General features: G+C 35.1%; 1 protein-coding gene across 1 annotated transcript; it reads left to right on the forward strand.

Annotated features, from left to right (window-relative positions):
• The first annotated feature begins 898 nt into the window (after positions 1-898).
• LOC147761278 (uncharacterized) lies at positions 899-6,634 on the forward strand. The gene is made up of 2 exons (XM_087015588.1): positions 899-4,191; positions 6,067-6,634. The coding sequence occupies exon 1, from the start codon at positions 3,238-3,240 to the stop codon at positions 3,829-3,831; it is 594 nt and encodes a 197-aa protein (XP_086871714.1). The 5' UTR covers positions 899-3,237; the 3' UTR covers positions 3,832-4,191; positions 6,067-6,634.
• Positions 6,635-18,332: the final 11,698 nt, after the last annotated feature.

Below are 18,332 nucleotides of genomic sequence, written 5' to 3' on the forward strand. Positions count from 1 at the left end.
AATATTTCTCAGGTAGCTTCCGCATGGCGAACGGAGACGCGATTTAATTACTGTACCCCGCAGGGACGACGTGTGGGGAGGCGGAGAGACTATTAAAAGATTAGGCGGTTTTTCTTTCATGTACGTCCGCCATTTTTAGGTCACCGGCTTTGTAAAGCCTGGCTTAATTCGTTGAGAATGCGCTCTAAGCATGTCTGCTTACATACTGTTAATACAGTGATATGTGGTTTAATACCCATTAATACAAGTTTATCGCAATAAATACACTAAATCGTGCTAGCTATTGTACTCGTGTCTTGGGAGTAGTGTTTACAGACTGTTCTGTGGCTACATCTGCGCACATTGTTACTGCGCTTCAATTAATATGTGCAAAAGTGTACTGCGCAGTAAAAGAATATGGAGCGAGGTAAAAGTTTTATACAGTGACACCGATAAAAATGGTGGATAAAAATTCCGAATGTAATCAGCCCCAAAAAACTAGTAAAGTTAGCGCTAGAGAGTCTAGACCAAAACAAAAGACTGACAAGGAAATAAAAACACATGCAAAACGGGTTTGTCAGTTCGTCTAGGGAGACTTCAAAAGAGACGAAAGTGCCGGCACCACATGCTTTGGCTAGCACATCAAATGACATCTCTGACACCTCTAATGAAGGGAATGTTGATATTTTGGGTCAGATTCTCCAAAAAATGGAGCTTATGCAAAAACAGATAAATGAGAACAGTAAGCGTCCTCTGGAAGTCGACGAAGACCATTTGCTGGCCCTCAGCGATGAGGAGTTGCTGGATATGGATTTAGAAGTTAACAACCTATTGACTAATACTGAGATCCACAGTGAAACGGAAGGGAATATAATTCTTGAGAAGAGTTCCCAAGAATTAATAGACGAAGAAGCCCCAGCTAGAATGGGAGCCCCGGCTGCCCACAGGAGCCCAGGCTGCCAGAGAGACTGCCAGGGAGACTGTCCTTTTGCAGTCTGGGGCTCCAGTGTGCAGTCTCCTTGAGCAGGCAGACTGCAAAGGGGGCTGCAATAACTTAAATATTTTTGCAGGGGACTGCAAAGGAGGCTGCAATAACTTAAACATTTTGCAGGGGACTGCAAAGGGGGCTTCAATAACTTCAACATTTTGCAGGGGACTGCATAGGAGGCTGCAATAACTTAGGCATTTTTGCAGGAGACTGCAAAGGGGGCTGCAATAACTTAGGCATTTTTGCAGGAGACTGCAAAGGGGGCTGCAATAACTTAAATATTTTGCACGGGACTGCAAAGGAGGCTGCAATAACTGACATTTTTAACGTTGCCCAACGTATGCAATAAAAAACCCAATAGTTACTTAAAAAGTGTTTCTATTCGCAACTGAGAAGCATGTATGCTAATCTTTTGATCAGTTATCAGGCTTAAAAGAAAACATTTTCTTTTTATTAAGAGCTTGTCAAAATGACTTTAAAATTGTTTGGGTTAAAAGCAGTTGTTGGCTTTAATCCTCCAAGCTATATATACACTCATATATAGTACATTTACTTCACCTATAAACTGAGTGAACAGATTTATATTTTTTAAATAATGCTGTGAAAATATTATATGCTTAACCATTGCTATTATTACCATTGAAATTAGACAAATGATTGAAGTCTTATTTTAATATACAATTGCAAAATGTATAAATTTTAAACCTCACAGTTAGCATCAATTTAAGTTGGACTTAAAATCAACTGGTAACTTTCAATAGACCAAATTCATTTCAAGTTAGGGGCATGTTTATCTTAACTGTCAGTTTGATATAAACAGTCCGCCTACAGCTTGCTCAATGAGATCAAATTACTATACTGGACAGTACATAGCACAGTTTAAACAGGCAGTTGTCCGTTGGGCTGATTCAAATATCTAAGCCAGAAGCTATAGGTCAGGAATGTTCTAAGGAAGAGGCAAGAAATCTGAAAACATTGATTTCTGGATTGAAAAAGAAGACATTTTTAGGAAATATAGAAAGAAAAATGAAGAGATAAAGAGAGAGGATAAGAAGTGAGCATGCAAGCCTTTTTGGTTTTGTATTTTCCTACATGTATAGTTTACTGATGCACCAGGATCCATAGAGCCTTGGAAAGTGTTCAATTTTAACCCAGCACTTTGAATTCTGTTTGTGGTTTTGAAAAGTACTTGGAATTGCTATTAAGCTAGAAAAAGGTTTGCATTTAACCATTTTGGTCCTTGTAAAAATCTTATTTTAAATTCTTTAGTTTTTGGCATGAATATCAACAATAATTCACAGATGAGGATAATTACCTTTTAAAACATCTCTGTGCATTTCATCATCATGCAGTGTGTTAAAAATACCAAGTTTAAATGAAATAAGCCTTTTTTCCTTTGGTATGTACACTTTAAAATTGTATTAGTGTATAACTTGCCCTCATTAGTTGAAAAAACCTTAAAAATTACTTGAAATATTGCTGTTATATGTCTGTATATATGAATCCTGGTCAGTGAATTCTGTGATAGAGTTTTTGGAATGATTAAATAACATACAGTAGAATTCCCAGCCCTCTGCTAATATGGGCTTTGTAGAAAAATATATATATGTAAAGCAGTAAACTGAAGTAAATTGTATGGAGAGAAATAAACCAATATGTTAGATATAAATGGATCAGATAACATACATTTTATGATCAAGGGGAAATTTTGTATTTAGATTTGAACTTAAACACATACTTTGGAGAAAGATTATTTCTAAATTCCTTTTGATAAATGTAATTATTGTTTGAATATACAAAAAATAAATAAATAAAATATATAAATAAAAAGATTTTACCAAATTTTATTTTGCCAGTTGCCTAGGGAGACTGCAGAGTAGACTGCTAGAGGGGCTGCCAAGCAGACTGCTAGGGGGGCTGCCAAGCAGACTGCCAGGGGGACTGCCAAGCAGACTGCTAGGGGGGCTGCCAAAGCAGACTGCTAGGGGGACTGCCCAGGCAGTCCCTCTGGCAGCGCGTTCCAAAAATGCAAATTAAGACTGCCAGGGAGACTGCCAAGCAGACTGCTAGGGGGGCTGCCAAGCAGACTGCTAGGGGGGCTGCCAAAGCAGACTGCTAGGGGGACTGCCCAGGCAGTCCCTCCGGCAGCGCGTTCCACAAATGCAAATTAAGACTGCCAGGGAGACTGCCAAGCAGACTGCTAGGGGGGCTGCCAAAGCAGACTGCTAGGGGGACTGCCCAGGCAGTCCCTCTGGCAGCGCGTTCCAAAAATGCAAATTAAGACTGCCAGAGGGACTGCCAAGCAGACTGCCAAGGGGGCTGCCAAGCAGACTGCTAGGGGGACTGCCAAGCAGACTGCTAGGGGGGCTGCCAAGCAGACTGCTAGGGGGGCTGCCAAAGCAGACTGCCAGGGGGACTGCCCAGGCAGTCCCCCTGGCAGCGCGTTCCAAAAATGCAAATTAAGACTGCCAAGGGGACTCCCTCCATACTTAAGGATACCTGCAAAGGAGGCTGCTATGGGAGCGGGGACTGCAAGGGAGACTGCAAAGCAGGCTCCATGGGGGGACTGTAAAGGAGACTGCAAGCAGACTGCAAAGGGGACTACTTTTCTAGCTGGGGCAACATCTCCTAGTATTATGCCAGAATTGGCTGATATTCTCAACAGGATAACGTCAAAAAGAAATTCGGATGAGAAAATTAAGGAATTCTACCTGCTACCAGAGGTAAGGATGTTAGATTACAGAAAGCGCAAACCAGGGTGGTCAGAGCGCTCACACCTCTGGCCCAACTTGCGAATATGTTTCTGGAGGCTAAAAACAAAAAGGAATCATTGGATATTCCAGCTGGTCTGTCTCTTGTATTAAATGCGTTTTCATTTGTTGCCAATGGCAGCATTGAGATACCCTCAGGAGGAGGGAACTAATAAAGCCAGACTTGCACAGGGAGTACAGAGACGTTTGTTCACCGGACACCCCCATTACCGATTGGTTATTTGGCGATGATTTTGCCGGGCTTGTGAAAGGTATCAATGAAACCAACAAGGTAGCAACAAAAGTTGGAAGCCGTAAAGATTACCATGGGCGTAATCACGCAGCATATAGGCCAAGAGGTTTTCAAAAGTACACACCTCCAAAAAAAAGCTACAGAAATTTCAGGAAATCAAGGCCAAATCACGCAGGCAAGACCAAGCTGGATTAGAGAGAAAAAATGAAGCACCTAAAGAGGTCAGTATCAATTGGTCATCATATATTGATGCTTTAAAAGATAAATTGGTCACTGAGATAGCAAATTTTACTGCAGCTAGTTTACAAAAGTGCAAAAAGTTTTGGCCAAATCTTACATCAGATAAGTATATACTGAATACTGTTTCATATGGTATCAATATTGAAATAGACAAATCAACAGAACAATCAAGAATTTCTCAGACCTAAGCTTTCAATAAAGTAGAATCTGATATTATTCATACTGAAATCCATCAACTTTTAGAGAAAAAAGTGATACAAAAGGTGAAACACTGTGCAGGTGAATTTATTTCCAATATTTTCTTAAGAGAAAAAAAAGACGGAAAGTTCAGATTGATTTTAAATCTGAGGAAACTTAATGCTTCTGTTGTATATCATCATTTTAAGATGACTAGTTTGCAGTCAGCCATTAATCTTATGACACCTCAGTGTTTCATGTCAACCATTGATTGGAAAGATGCTTATTATTGTCTGGCAGTTTGTGATGAACACAAGAGACTGTTAAGATTTGAATTTGATGGGAACTTGTATGAATATCAGGTTTTACCAAATGGCTTGGCAAGTGGACCACGTTTTTTTACTAAAGTTACTAAACCAATTTTTTCCTATTTGAGAAAATTAGGTCACATGAATTGTCCATACATTGATGACAGTCTCTTAGTTGGGGAATCTTTGCAAGATTGCAGAGAGAATGTGATGCAAACAGTTAAAGTTTCTACTCAAGCAGGGTTTACTGTGCATCCAACTAAGTCTGTTTTAGAACCAACGCAAAAGTTGGATTTTTTAGGCTTTACATTGGATTCTGTAAAAATGAGAGTGTCTTTAAACAAGAGACAAGCAGATAAAATATTTTCTGCATGTACCAACCTCTAACAGCAGGACCGTATTACTATTCTGCAATTGGCAAAAGTAGTAGGATTATTGGTAGCATCTTTTCCTGGTGTAGAATATGGGCCTCTTTATCATAGGTCACTGGATATGAGAAAAAAATCAAGCTTTGAAAGCTAGTAAAGGAGATTTTCAAGCAAAATTGCAGATTGCCAGTGATGATGCCTTGAAACTAGACTTGACTTGGTGGATAGAAAATATCCATTCAAGTTTTAAGTTGATTTCACATGGAAACCCTTCATTAGTTATTTATTCTGATGCATCAGAAAAAGGATGGGGGGGGGGGGGGGGGAGCATGCAAGGGCATCACATCAGGAGGGAACTGGTCAGCAGTTGAAAGTGCTTTCACATTAATTATCTTGAACTATTAGCTGCATGGTTTGCTCTAAAATGCTTTGCACAAGATGAAACAAATATTCACATTAAAATGTGTATAGATAATATAACTGCTTTGTCATATATTGCTCGAATGGGAGGGAAAATACCCTCGCTAAATAACTTGGCCAGAAAAATTTGGTTATGGTGCAAGGGAAAAAATATATGGTTATCAGTTGCATATATTGAATCAGAAAATAATGTAGAAGCTGATAAAAAAAGTAGACTTGATCATGATAATCTTGAATGGAAGTTGCACCCAACAGTATTTAAAGATATATAACTAAGCAGTTTTATCTACCAGAAACGGATCGGTTTGCTTCAAGGCTGAATAATCAACTACCTAAATATGTATCATGGAAACCTGATCTGTTTGCTATGACAACGGCTGCCTTGTCTATTGACTGGTCACAGATGAATGCTTATACATTTCCACCTTTTTCTTTAATAGGAAAGATGTTAAGCAAAATTGAGTTTGATCAAGTGGATAGTTACATAGTGGTAGTGCCATATTGGACAACTCAAATATGGTTAATTTCATGCAGCTTGTAAATTGAGCCATATGTTAATATCTTGTCCTTTTTTACTTCCCAGGAATCAAGAATTGCTGTGGCACCCACACAAAAACATGGCCAATCATCTTCCAAAGTTAAAGCTAATGGCTTGTGTATTGTCAGGAAAAGTTTCGAAGACAGGGCATTTTTGCCAACAGCTGTCAAATTGGTCATGTCCTCATGGAGAGATACAACTGTCAAGCAATATGAATTTTACATTTCCAGATGGATTCAATATTGTAGTGAGAGGAACATTAATACCTTGTCACCAAATGTAACTGATGTTGTAATTTTTTTAGCCCATTGCTTTGATATGAGACTTGGATATTCTGCTCTAAATACAGCAAGATCAGCACTTTCAACTTTTATTATGGTGGATAAGTGTCCAGCAGGTGCTCATCCTCATGTGGTTAGACTGATGAGAGGAGTTTTTACTTCTAGACCTGCATTACCAAGGAACAATATGATATGGGACACAAGTTTGCTTTTGAATTACCTCAAAAAACTTTCACCAGTGAAAAAACTTAATCTTTCACAACTGAGCAAGAAAGCAGTGACATTGACTATTTTATTGACAGGTCAAAGAACCCAATCGTTGCATCTTATTGACATTCAGAACATCACAATTAATAAGTCTTAAGTCACATTTAGATATGGTGATTTACTGAGGCAGTGAAGACCAGGTCACCACATTGGTGAAATAACAGTGACAGCATATGCACCAGATAGACAATTATGTTTATGTACTGTCTTAATGGAATACATGGACAGAGTCAAACATTTAAGAGGAAATATCACAAGATTGTTTTTAACATCTGTAAAGCCATTTAAGGCAGCAGCCAAATCTACCATATCTAGATGGATTAAGCAAACTATGAATACGGCTGGTATAGACATGGAGATATTTACTCCACACAGCACACGCAGTGCAGCATCTTCACAAGCAAAACTTGCTAAAGTGCCATTAGACACTATTTTGAAGACGGCAGGCTGGTCTAAAGATTGCACATTTGCTAAATATTACGATAAAGAAATTCAACAGGGCCAGTTTGCAGATGCAATTTTGTCTGGCACTGGTGTCTGACATGGACATTCATATTTATAGGGAGCTGTTTTATGAGCTTTTTATTTGATTTACCTTTTTAAGCTGCAACTTGTGCAGTTACAGTTGTTACCTGCAATTTGTGCAGATGGAGTTCTTTTGAGCATTTAAATATGCTGTTTATAACTGCAACTTGTGCAGTAAGAGTTGTTTCCTGCAAATTGTGCAGATGAATTTCTATTTTGCATTGAATATGCTGTTACAAGTTGTTTGATAAACAAGTTTATTGTTCTTTGCAGTAAATACATGTTGATTTAATTAAACACATAGTGTTTGTGCCTTTAATTTGCTGGTTTCAAAAAACCTGGTAAGGTGTTGTGTCTGGACCACACTTTGAACGTCTCATGTGGAGCCCATTACGTCACTAGACGGTGATGTGGAATTAGAGGGTTAAATAGACTTACCATAGGTGAGTTGATATCTAGGCGCATTTTGAAAAGCAGAATCGAATCCAACAATCATGACAGGGCACTAGTTTCTACCAGTACAAAAGTAAAAGCAAAGAAGTCTGTGAAAACAAAAACCAGAAAAACCCCAGTGTACATATGTAGAATTTGCAAGAGTAAATGTATAGAAAATGCTGAAGCAAGAAGCATATAGCATATTGTGTTCAATGTGTGATAAGTGGTTTCACTGGACTTTTGTTGAAATTGACAAGGACTCTGAAGAAGCAAATGATGAGGATGTCCTGTAGCTTTGTACAATTTGTCCACAGATGAAATAATTGCACTTTTATGCTTAAAACTTTTTCTCAAATTTTGTTGCAGTAATGAAAATACTATCATGTAAATGTCCTATTCAACATCAAATATATTGAACAAAAATGTGGAAAATGATATATACTTTACATAGAGCAGGTGCATTATTAACAAGAGTATATACAATGCAACCTACTGTGAAAACAAGGCAGCAAAGCTGTCAAATGTACAGACAAAAAGCAGGAAATAACTATGCACAAAATAGGCTACTGTCAATTCTGATGCAAAAGTACATTATGTTAAACTGTAAATTCAACATCAAATTTTAATTATGCTCAACAGGTAATACCAATGAAAGTAAAATGTGTAACAAGCATAAGGCTTCAGGCCCATGAGAGTTCAAGTTCACACTTTGAAAATGTATAACTTCCAGAAAAAGAAGCCAATTAGACTGCTTTTCCAACTCAGGCTGCATGCCGATTTTCGAACTTGACCTCCGTTTTAGTAAGATCGATTACTCCTGAGAGTTTCACGACAACAGGCCTATCGGTTTTCCTTGAAATGTGTTTACAGTGTTGCATATATGTTGAAAAGTGAAAGAAAAAAGCATAACTTCTACAATAATGGCCCGATCATCCTGATTTTCGAACTTGACCTGCGTTTTATGAATATTCATCAGCTCTTTAAATATAAAGCCCAAAAGTAAAACTGCCTTCCACTTATTGTGTTTACAATGAAAGTGCAAGGTGCCGGCAACGGCGATGACAGACGCAGGTGATGGCAATATGTACAGACACATCTGTACATATTTACTGTACTGTTTGAGAACAGTAAGTGACATGGTTTTTCTTAAATGGTCATCATGGGAGCAGTGCCCAAAATAGGTTTTTCAAATTTTGATGCAATATTACATAATGTTTAACAGCATAATGACCATCAATTTTTAAGAATAAAATATTAGTATCATGGATATTCAGAAAATGTGACTAGCAAAGGTCTTCAGGCCCATGGAACTTCAAAGCCACAACTTGAAAATGCCAAAATGTAAACAAGACAGCACTGTTCTGAAATGGGTTTATTTCCATTTTTAACAATTTTTAACATAAAACAAAATTAACAGTTTACTGCCATTTTTATATGATCAACTAAGAAAATTGATGAGATGGGGAAAATATCAATAGAATAGTGTTAAATGTCCAATTTCTTCCATTCTGAGATTCTGAACATAGTGAATGATTCAATCTGACAAACTGCAATGATATGAGTTTATTTCCATTTTTGAAACTTTATTACACAATACACAATAACAAGTTTAACATCATTTTTACAAAATCAACTAACAATGTTGTAAAGATGCAGGAAATGTCAAAAAAACACTTTTACATATCTTATTAATTAAATAATGAAACTGTTAACATGCCTAAGAATTGAATCTAAGGAAATGTAAAAAACAGCATAACTTCTAAAATAATGGCCCGATTATGCTGATTTTTGAACTTAACCTGCGTTTTAGCAGGATTGACCACTCCTGTGAGTTTAATGACAATTGGCCTATCTGTTTTTCTTATATTGTGTTTACAGTGTTGCATATATGCTGAAAAAAGAAAAAAAAGCATAACTACTAAAATAGTGGCCCGATCATGCCAATTTTCGAACTTGACCTGCATTTTAGTAAGATCAATTTTTCCTGTGAGTTTCATGACAACAGGCCTATCGGTTTTTGTTGAAATGTGCTTACAGTGTTGCATATATGCTGAAAAGTGAAAAAACAGCATAACTTCTACAATAATGGCCCGATCATGCTGATTTTCGAACTTGACTTGCATTTTATGAATATTCATCAGCTCTGTAAATATAAAGCCAAAAAGTAAAACTGCCTTCCACTTATCGTGTTTACAAGGAAAGTGCACGGCAACGACGGCGACGGCGACGACAGACGCAGGTGATGGCAATATGTACAGACACATCTGTACATATTTACTGTACTGTTTGAGAACAGTAAGTGACATGGTTTTTCTTAAATGGTCATCATGGGAGCAGTGCCCAAAATAGGTTTTTTTCAAATTTTGATGCAATATTACATAATGTTTAACAGCATAATGACCATCAATTTTTAAGAATAAAATATTAGTATCATGGATATTCAGAAAATGTGACTAGCAAAGGTCTTCAGGCCCATGGAACTTCAAAGCCACAAATTGAAAATGCCAAAATGTAAACAAGACAGCGCTGTTCTGAAATGGGTTTATTTCTATTTTTAACAATTTTTAACATAAAACAAAATTAACAGTTTACTGCCATTTTTATATGATCAACTAAGAAAATTGATGAGATGGGAAAAATATCAATAGAATAGTGTTAAATGTCCAATTTCTTCCATTCTGAGATTCTGAACATAGTGAATGATTCAATCTGACAAACTGCAATGATATGAGTTTATTTCCATTTTTGAAACTTTATTACACAATACACGATAACAAGTTTACCATCATTTTTCCAAAATCAACTAACAATGTTGTAAAGATGCAGGAAATGTCAAACAAACACTTTTACGTATCTTATTAGTTTAATAATGAGACTGTTAACATGCCTAAGAATTGAATCTGAGGAAATGTGAAAAATATGCTGAAAAGTGAAAAAACAGCATAACTTCTACAATAATGGCCCGATCATGCTGATTTTCGAACTTGACCTGCGTTTTATGAATATTCATCAGCTCTGTAAATATAAAGCCAAAAAGTAAAACTGCCCTCCACTTATCGTGTTTACAAGGAAAGTGCACGGCGCCGGCATCGCCATCGCCATCGGCATCGCCATCGGCATCGCCATCGGCGACGACAGACGCAGGTGATGGCAATATGTACAGACACATCTGTGTCTGTACATAATAAAAAAGTAAATAAAAAGCTGCTATAAAATTAACCAGATATGCAGTTCATTAGTGTAATCAACATTAGATAAATAAGGATCATTATTATGACAAAATGTAATGAACACCTAGTATTTGGCACAGATTCAATTTGATTTTCCCAGTGTCAAAATGCATGTTTAGCAGAAATACTGCATTGAATTTTATGTAGAGTTGTAATAACATTCACTTTGGCACAAGTATCAAGAGCACAAATACTGATTATAATAAATATATGTCGAGCATGAACAGAACAAGTGAGGTTTCAAATACAATAAGGAATACATTAGTTGTATTTTGTAATGATTTTCATTTCAAATACTGAGCATTGTTAAATTGCACTTAACAAAAATGTAAACAAATATTACAAATATTGAACATAATAAACATATATTGAGCATAAATACTGTACATGTTAAAATTTATTCTGATCACTGTGTATGTCTGTATTGTGACTGTTTGTTTGTATTTATTTTGATTATTGTGCACATGTCTATGTTTTTACTCTTTTTCCTTGTGTTCATTCTCATTACGGTGAACGTTATTGTTGTCACTGTACATGTGAAATTTGTTTCTAATTACTGTGTTTGTCTGTATTTTGATGGTGTTTGTTTGTATTTATTTTGATTACTGTGTTTGTTGGTGTTGTTAATGTTGTCGTTTGTATTTATTGTGATCATTGTGTATGTCAGGTTTGTCACTCTATTTTTTTGTAATCATTACTATTACTCTGCATGATGGTGTTGTCACTGTATGGGTATGTGTCTGTTTATATTCTGGTTACTGTGTCTATTCTGTGTATATTGTTGCTGAATGTGTTTGTATATATTGTGATGACTGTATATGACTTCGTTTTCACTCTTTTTCCTTGTGTTCATTCATTTTTCCTTGTGTTGTCACTGTACACTTCAAATTTTTTCCAATCACTGTGTATGTCTGTATTTTGACTGTGCTTGTTTTTATTTTTTTTATTACTGTGCATATTTGTGTTGTCACTGTCCCTGTTTGTTTTAATTGTGAGCACTGTGTATGTCAGTTTTGTCACTATTTGTTTGTAACCTTTACTATTTCTCTGCATGATTGTGTTGTAAGTGTATCCCTGTGTGTTTGTTTATCTTATGTATATCTATGTGTCTGTTTATAATGTCTGCTGTGTCTATTCTGTATTGTTACTGAATGTGTTTATGTATATTGTGATGACTATTTACTGCTATGTTTTCACTTGTTTTCCTTGTGTTCATTCTCATTGCAGTTCACGCTACTTTTATCACTGTACATGTTAATATTTATTTTAATCACTGTGTATGTCAGCTTGTAACTCTATTTCTTCGTAATAATTATTATTACTCTGCACGATGGTGTTGTCACTGTATGCCTGTGTGTTTGTTTATCTTATGTTTGCTGTGTCTATTCTGTATTGTTACTGAATGTATTTGTATATATTGTGATGACTGTCTACAACTTTGTTTTCACTCTTTTTCCTTTTGATCATTCTCATTACGATGAACATTACTCTTGTCACTGTACACATCAAAATTTATTCTGATCACTGTGTATGTTTATATTTTGACTGTGTTTGTTTGTATTTAATTTGATTGCTGTGCATGTTTGTGTTGTCACTGTTCGTGTTTGTATTTATTGTGACCACTGTGTCTATTTGTTTTCTCACTCTATTTGTTTATAATCTTTACTTTTACTCTGCATGATGATGTTATTTACTATATGTGTGTCTGTTTATATTCTGCTGCTGTGTCTATTTTGTATTGTTACTGAATGTGTTTGTATACATTGTGATGACTGTGTACGGCTATGTTTTTTACTCTTTTTCCTTGTGTTCATTTTCATTACGGTGAACGTTACTGTTGTCACTATACATTTCAAATTTTATTTTAATCACTGTGTATGTCTGTATTTTGACTATCTGTTTGAATTTATTTTGATTACTGTGTTTGTTGGTGTCGTTACTGTTTGTGTTTGTATTTATTGTGAGCACTATGTACGTCAGTTTTGTCACTCTTATTTCTTTTTTATTCATTATTATTACTCTGCATGATGGTGTTGTCACTGTATATCTATATGTCTGTTTATATTGTTTGCTATGTCTTTTCTGTTTTATTACTGAATGTGTTTGTTCACATTGAGATGACTGTGTACGATTTCGTTTTCACTCTTTTTCGTTGTGTTCATTCTTATTACGGTAAATGTTTCTGTTGTCACTGTACATGTGAAATTTGTTTCTAATTACTGTGCATGTCTGTACTGGGACTGTGTTTATTTGTATTTTTATCAATAATATGTCTTCATTTTTATATTATTGTGGGAAAAATTATTTTAAGATCTGAACAAAACTGTGCAAGTGAAGTAAAAGAGCCACTTAAGTTATGCCAGAGCCCTCTTAGTTAATTTTATGAGAATCAGGAATACAGTTAAATTCTTAATTAAAATAAAATTAATTTTGGGTGGTTTGCAACATTTTTTCCAGTTCCAAATCGAAGGTCTCTTTATTACCTGCAGTACACGCACCTAAGAGCTTGTTTGACCCTAAATAAAGGTCGAAAGTCAAATCTAAGGGCATATTTGGAATCTCCACATGACTTTTGGTCAGACTTCTATAGTAATTTTTCCCATAATTCCTTCGGTTTGAGAGATATTTAGCACTGAATTTTCAAAAATTATGACAAGGGCGCATTCAAACGAGTGTCACTAAAACCATGAGTATTGCCAGCATACATGCTGGTGGTACTAATAATTTAGAGTGTTTCCCCCATCTCTTAAGAGATTATCAGAGGTTGATCATCTGTGAAGATTGAAGGTCACATATGGTTTAGTGGCAAGCACAGATTCCAGAATAATTGCAAGAACCACCATTTCGGTGGTAAAATAGAATTTGTTATATTTGTCCAAGTTGTTTACAATGTATTCAATGTAAAATATAAATCTAATATATATATATATATATATATATATATATATATATATATATATATATATATATATATATACACCTGTGTGTGTGTGTGTATATATATATATATATATATATATATATATATATATATATATATATATATATATATATATATATATATATATATAATCTAATATATATATATATATAAGTATGTATGTGTAATATATCCCATGACGGAGATTTATTTAAACTTTCTTTATAAACTGTATCTTTTTCTTCCTTTTTTTTTTCAAACTATTTTTTCTGTGGGTGACATAGTTATGCTAAAAGTATTATAAGACTTATGTGAATAAATGTATTTTTTTTTTTTTGGGGGGGGGGACTACACTTATTTAGTTTTTGCTATTATTTGGTAACCAACGACATTGCTTAATAGCGAGCATGCATGTGCAAAACTCCTGACCCAATGTTTCACAGGTTTAGGCTCGGTGGATAATATATGTGTGGCTCAGTAAAACAGCACCCAGTGAACAAATTATTCACTTCTACAATCTAAGTTACAGGATTCCTAACAGGAAAAAACACCAAAACAAAATTGAATTAACAAAAAGGAGTGTTTAAACAAAAGAAAAAATATCCATCTACAACAAATGTCTTTCATATTGAATCTCTGATTTTGATTAAACATTTATTTTATACGTCCTGAGATATTGCTAGGTACCTAGTACAAAAATGAGACAGAACTACATGTACATTTTACATAAAGCATCTGAGCATACCACTATATTTTTGCTTTGAACATTTGTCTTGGTAAGAATGGATCAATTAAATTGTTAAATTCTACTTTGTTGGTGGGCAATAAATTAGCAGAATAACAGTTATATCTTTTTTGCTTCCTGGGCTAGCATCAAATATACAAATTGGTGCCAAGAAACAATTAACAGGTTAATCATTATAAACTATATATATGGGACAAATCAACCCACACTGTTCCCACTTTTCTCAACATAATGTTATTTTTTACAAACATCGAAGGGGGGAGTCGGGACCCAACACACACCTGGCCCTAAATCTGCCACTGCATGTTATTCATTTGAAATTGATTAGTAAAGTGTAATTAAGCCATTTAATTTCATGTATCCTCAGATTATCTAAGTTCATAGATGTAACTAACAATTTCAACTACAAAAGAATAAATTAACGGGGAGGGGAGGGATGTACTCATACTAATTCCCCTCACAACATCGTTAATTCCCAATTTGTAGCCTATAAACTTGGTTAATGTAACATGTAGGCCTATATTTTGATTTTGCAGATTGTTTTGCCCATTTATAAATAATATAATATTCATTTTATAATATGTATAATGATGTGGATTGTTTTGCCCATTTATATTATATGTGGAAATGAATAAAATTAATTACATGCATGTACACGTATGTAGGCATTGCGCCAGCTCAGTACGATGACCCCCCCCTCCCCACTTCCTCAGTTGCCAAAGTCAATACCCCGAAACGTTATCTTTATCAAACATTCATTTTAAAATAATCATGTGAAAATGCTTATAAATAATAACGTTAATTTATACAGCGCACAAATCTGCTCCTTCTAATGCTGTTTCAACTCATTTCAGTTATTCGGTTCTCATATTATATGTGCGATTCCTTAAAACAACACACACACACACACACACAAGATAACACCTAAACAAAATAAATTCATTGCTATTAACTGTAAGTTTACCCCTACTTCTTGAGCTTAAAAGGGTCATACCTCTACATCATCATATTGTGAGTGGGAATACATACCAAGTGGTATGAAAAATAACTAGTTCTCACACTAACCCCTCTATTGGCAAAATCCCCTAGCTCATCATATAATACGCTAACGCTAACATTACTGTTGTCACTGTACACGTCAAAATTTATTCTAATCACTGTGTATGTCTGTATTTTGACTGTAGTTGTTTTTATTTATTTTGATTACTGTGCATGTTTGCGTTGTCACTGTTCATGTTTGTATTTATTGTGAGTACTGTGTATGTCAGCTTTGTCACTCTATTTGTTTGTAATCTTTACTATTACTCTGCATGATTGTTTTGTCACTGTATCCCTGTGTGTTTGTTTATCTTATGTATTTTATGTGTCTGTTAATATTCTGTTTGCTGTGTCTGTTCTGTATTGTTACTGAATGTCTTCATATAATTTTGATCACTGTTAAAGTCTGTTTGTCCTTCTGTTTGTATATAACCATAATCATTACTGTGCATTTTTGTTTTGTCAGTGTTTGTGTTTGTATTTTTTGTGATCACAGTGTATGTTTGTGTCGTTACTGTTGATGTTTGTATTTATTGTGAGCACTGTGTATGTCAGTTTTGTCACTATTTGTTTGTAGTCATTTTGATTACTGTGCATTTTAGTGTTGGCATTGTTTGTGTTTGTATTTATTATCAGCAATATGGATGTCAGTTTTGTCAGTTAATTTTTTTCTAGTCATTATTTTAACTGTGCATGTTGGTGTTGTCACTGACATCATAGTTTATATACATGTCTGTTTATACTCTTATTACTGTTTCCATTGTCATTGAATGTATTTGTATATATATATATATTGTGATCACTGTGTATGACTGTGTAATCACCCGATTAAATTGTGTTCACTCTTGTTACTGTACATGGTTGTGTTGTCACTGTACATGTCAAAATTTATTTTGATCACTTTGTACGTCTGTATTATGACTGTGTATGTTTGATAATTGTACACGTTACTATTGTCACTGTACATGCCAATATTTATTTTGATCACTATTTATGTCAGTTTGTCACTATTTGTTTGTAATCATTATTATTACTGTGCATGTCACTGTATGCCTGTGTGTTTGTTTATCTTATGTTTGCTGTGTCTATTCTGCATTGTTTCTGAACGTGTTTGTATATTGTGATGACTGTGTAGGGTTATGTTTTCACTCTTTTTCCTTGTCTTCATTCTTATGCTGCATGTTACTGTTGTCACTGTACATATCAAAAATTTTTCCGATCACTGTGTATGTTTGTGTTGTTACTGTTTGTGTCTACATAAAATTCTGATCACTGAGTAATTCTGTTTGTCCTGCTATTTGTTTGTATTTATTTTTATTACTGTACATATTTCTGTTGTCACTGTTTCCATTTGTATTTATTGTGATCACCGTGTATATTTGTGTCGTTACTGTTGGTGTTTGTATTTATTGTGAGCACTCTGTATGTCAGTTTTGTCACTGTTTGTATTTATTTTTATTACTGTGCATGTAAGTATTGTCACTGTGTCTGTATTTATGGTGAGCACTGTGTCTGTTATTTTTGTCACTCTACTTGTTTATAATCATTACTATTACTCTGCATGATGATGTTGTTCACTTTATATCTATGTGTCTGTTAATATTCTGTTTGCTGTGTCTATTTAGGATTCCCCATAGGGGAATACTATTGTTTTTGGTAGTATTATCATTATTATTATTATTATTATAGTTATTCTTTCCGCACGTTTTTTTTTGCAAAAAATCTGAAATAATTTACATAGGTAGCCTATGGTAAGAATTTGCCATAGACCCAGTTTCAGTGACCTTGACCTACTTTTCAAGGTCACAGTGGCTTTTAAAGACAAAATTTGTAAAATTTGAAATTGCCAATATGCCCTTATTATAAGCCCTATGACTAAAGGCCGTATGGACTATAATACTGAGCTAAATCGATCTCCAGATGTTGACCTACTTTCATGCAAGTAGGTCAAGGTCAAGGTCGCTAATGGCCAAACAGGCTCAAAAAAGATTTGTTTCCAAGATCTCAAAAACCGGAAGGCCCAGAGCCATGATCATAGTGGCATATGATGCCCTATATATTTATTTAAAACTAGAGGATCAGAGAGGCGATACCGCCTCCGAATATTGTACCACCAGCTGGAGCAAGCGCATTCGTATAGACCCCCACATACACAAAATAAGGGGTGCAGCCACCAGTCTTGTGCTTGACAAGCTGTAAAAATGCAATCAACAAGAATTTTCAAAATATGCAAAAAATATATATAACTAAAAATGGTGCAATCAAAGTTAAGTTCATTGTAAGGTAGGTCAAAGGTCAATTTCAAGGTCACAGTAAATTGCCAGTATATGACTTCCTATCCAACTTCAATAGTAACTATGGACCTATCTCTGCCAGTTTTGGAGATAAAAGGGAAGCAAAATTTGCAAAGTTCAGTTCATGGTGAAAAGTAGGTCAAAGGTCAATTTCAAGGTCACAGTAAGATTGCCAGTATATGACTTCCTATTCAACTTCAATAGTAACTATGGACCTATCTCTGCCAGTTTTGGAGATAAAAGGGAAGCAAAATTTGCAAAGTTCAGTTCATGGTGAAAAGTAGGTCAAAGGTCAATTTCAAGGTCACATTTAGATTGCCAGTATATGACTTCCTATTCAACTTCAATAGTAACTATGGACCTATCTCTGCCAGTTTTGGAGATAAAAGGGAAGCAAAATTTGCAAAGTTCAGTTCATGGTGAAAAGAAGGTCAAAGGTCAATTTCAAGGTCACAGTAAAATTGCCAGTATATGACTTCCTATGCAAGTTCAATAGTAACTATGGACCTATCTCTGCCAGTTTTGGAGATAAAAGGGAAGCAAATTTTGCAAAGTTCAGTTCAAGGTGAAAAGTAG

The sequence above is a fragment of the Lingula anatina genome, chromosome 6 (assembly GCF_051362555.1).
Source record: "Lingula anatina isolate TDL-2025a chromosome 6, LinAna3.0, whole genome shotgun sequence".
In the NCBI taxonomy this organism is placed as follows: domain Eukaryota; kingdom Metazoa; phylum Brachiopoda; class Lingulata; order Lingulida; family Lingulidae; genus Lingula; species Lingula anatina.

Coding starts and splice junctions, on each gene's coding strand:
- LOC147761278 (XM_087015588.1), top strand. CDS start 3,238: ATGCAAATTAAGACTGCCAGAGGGACTGCCAAGCAGACTGCCAAGGGG.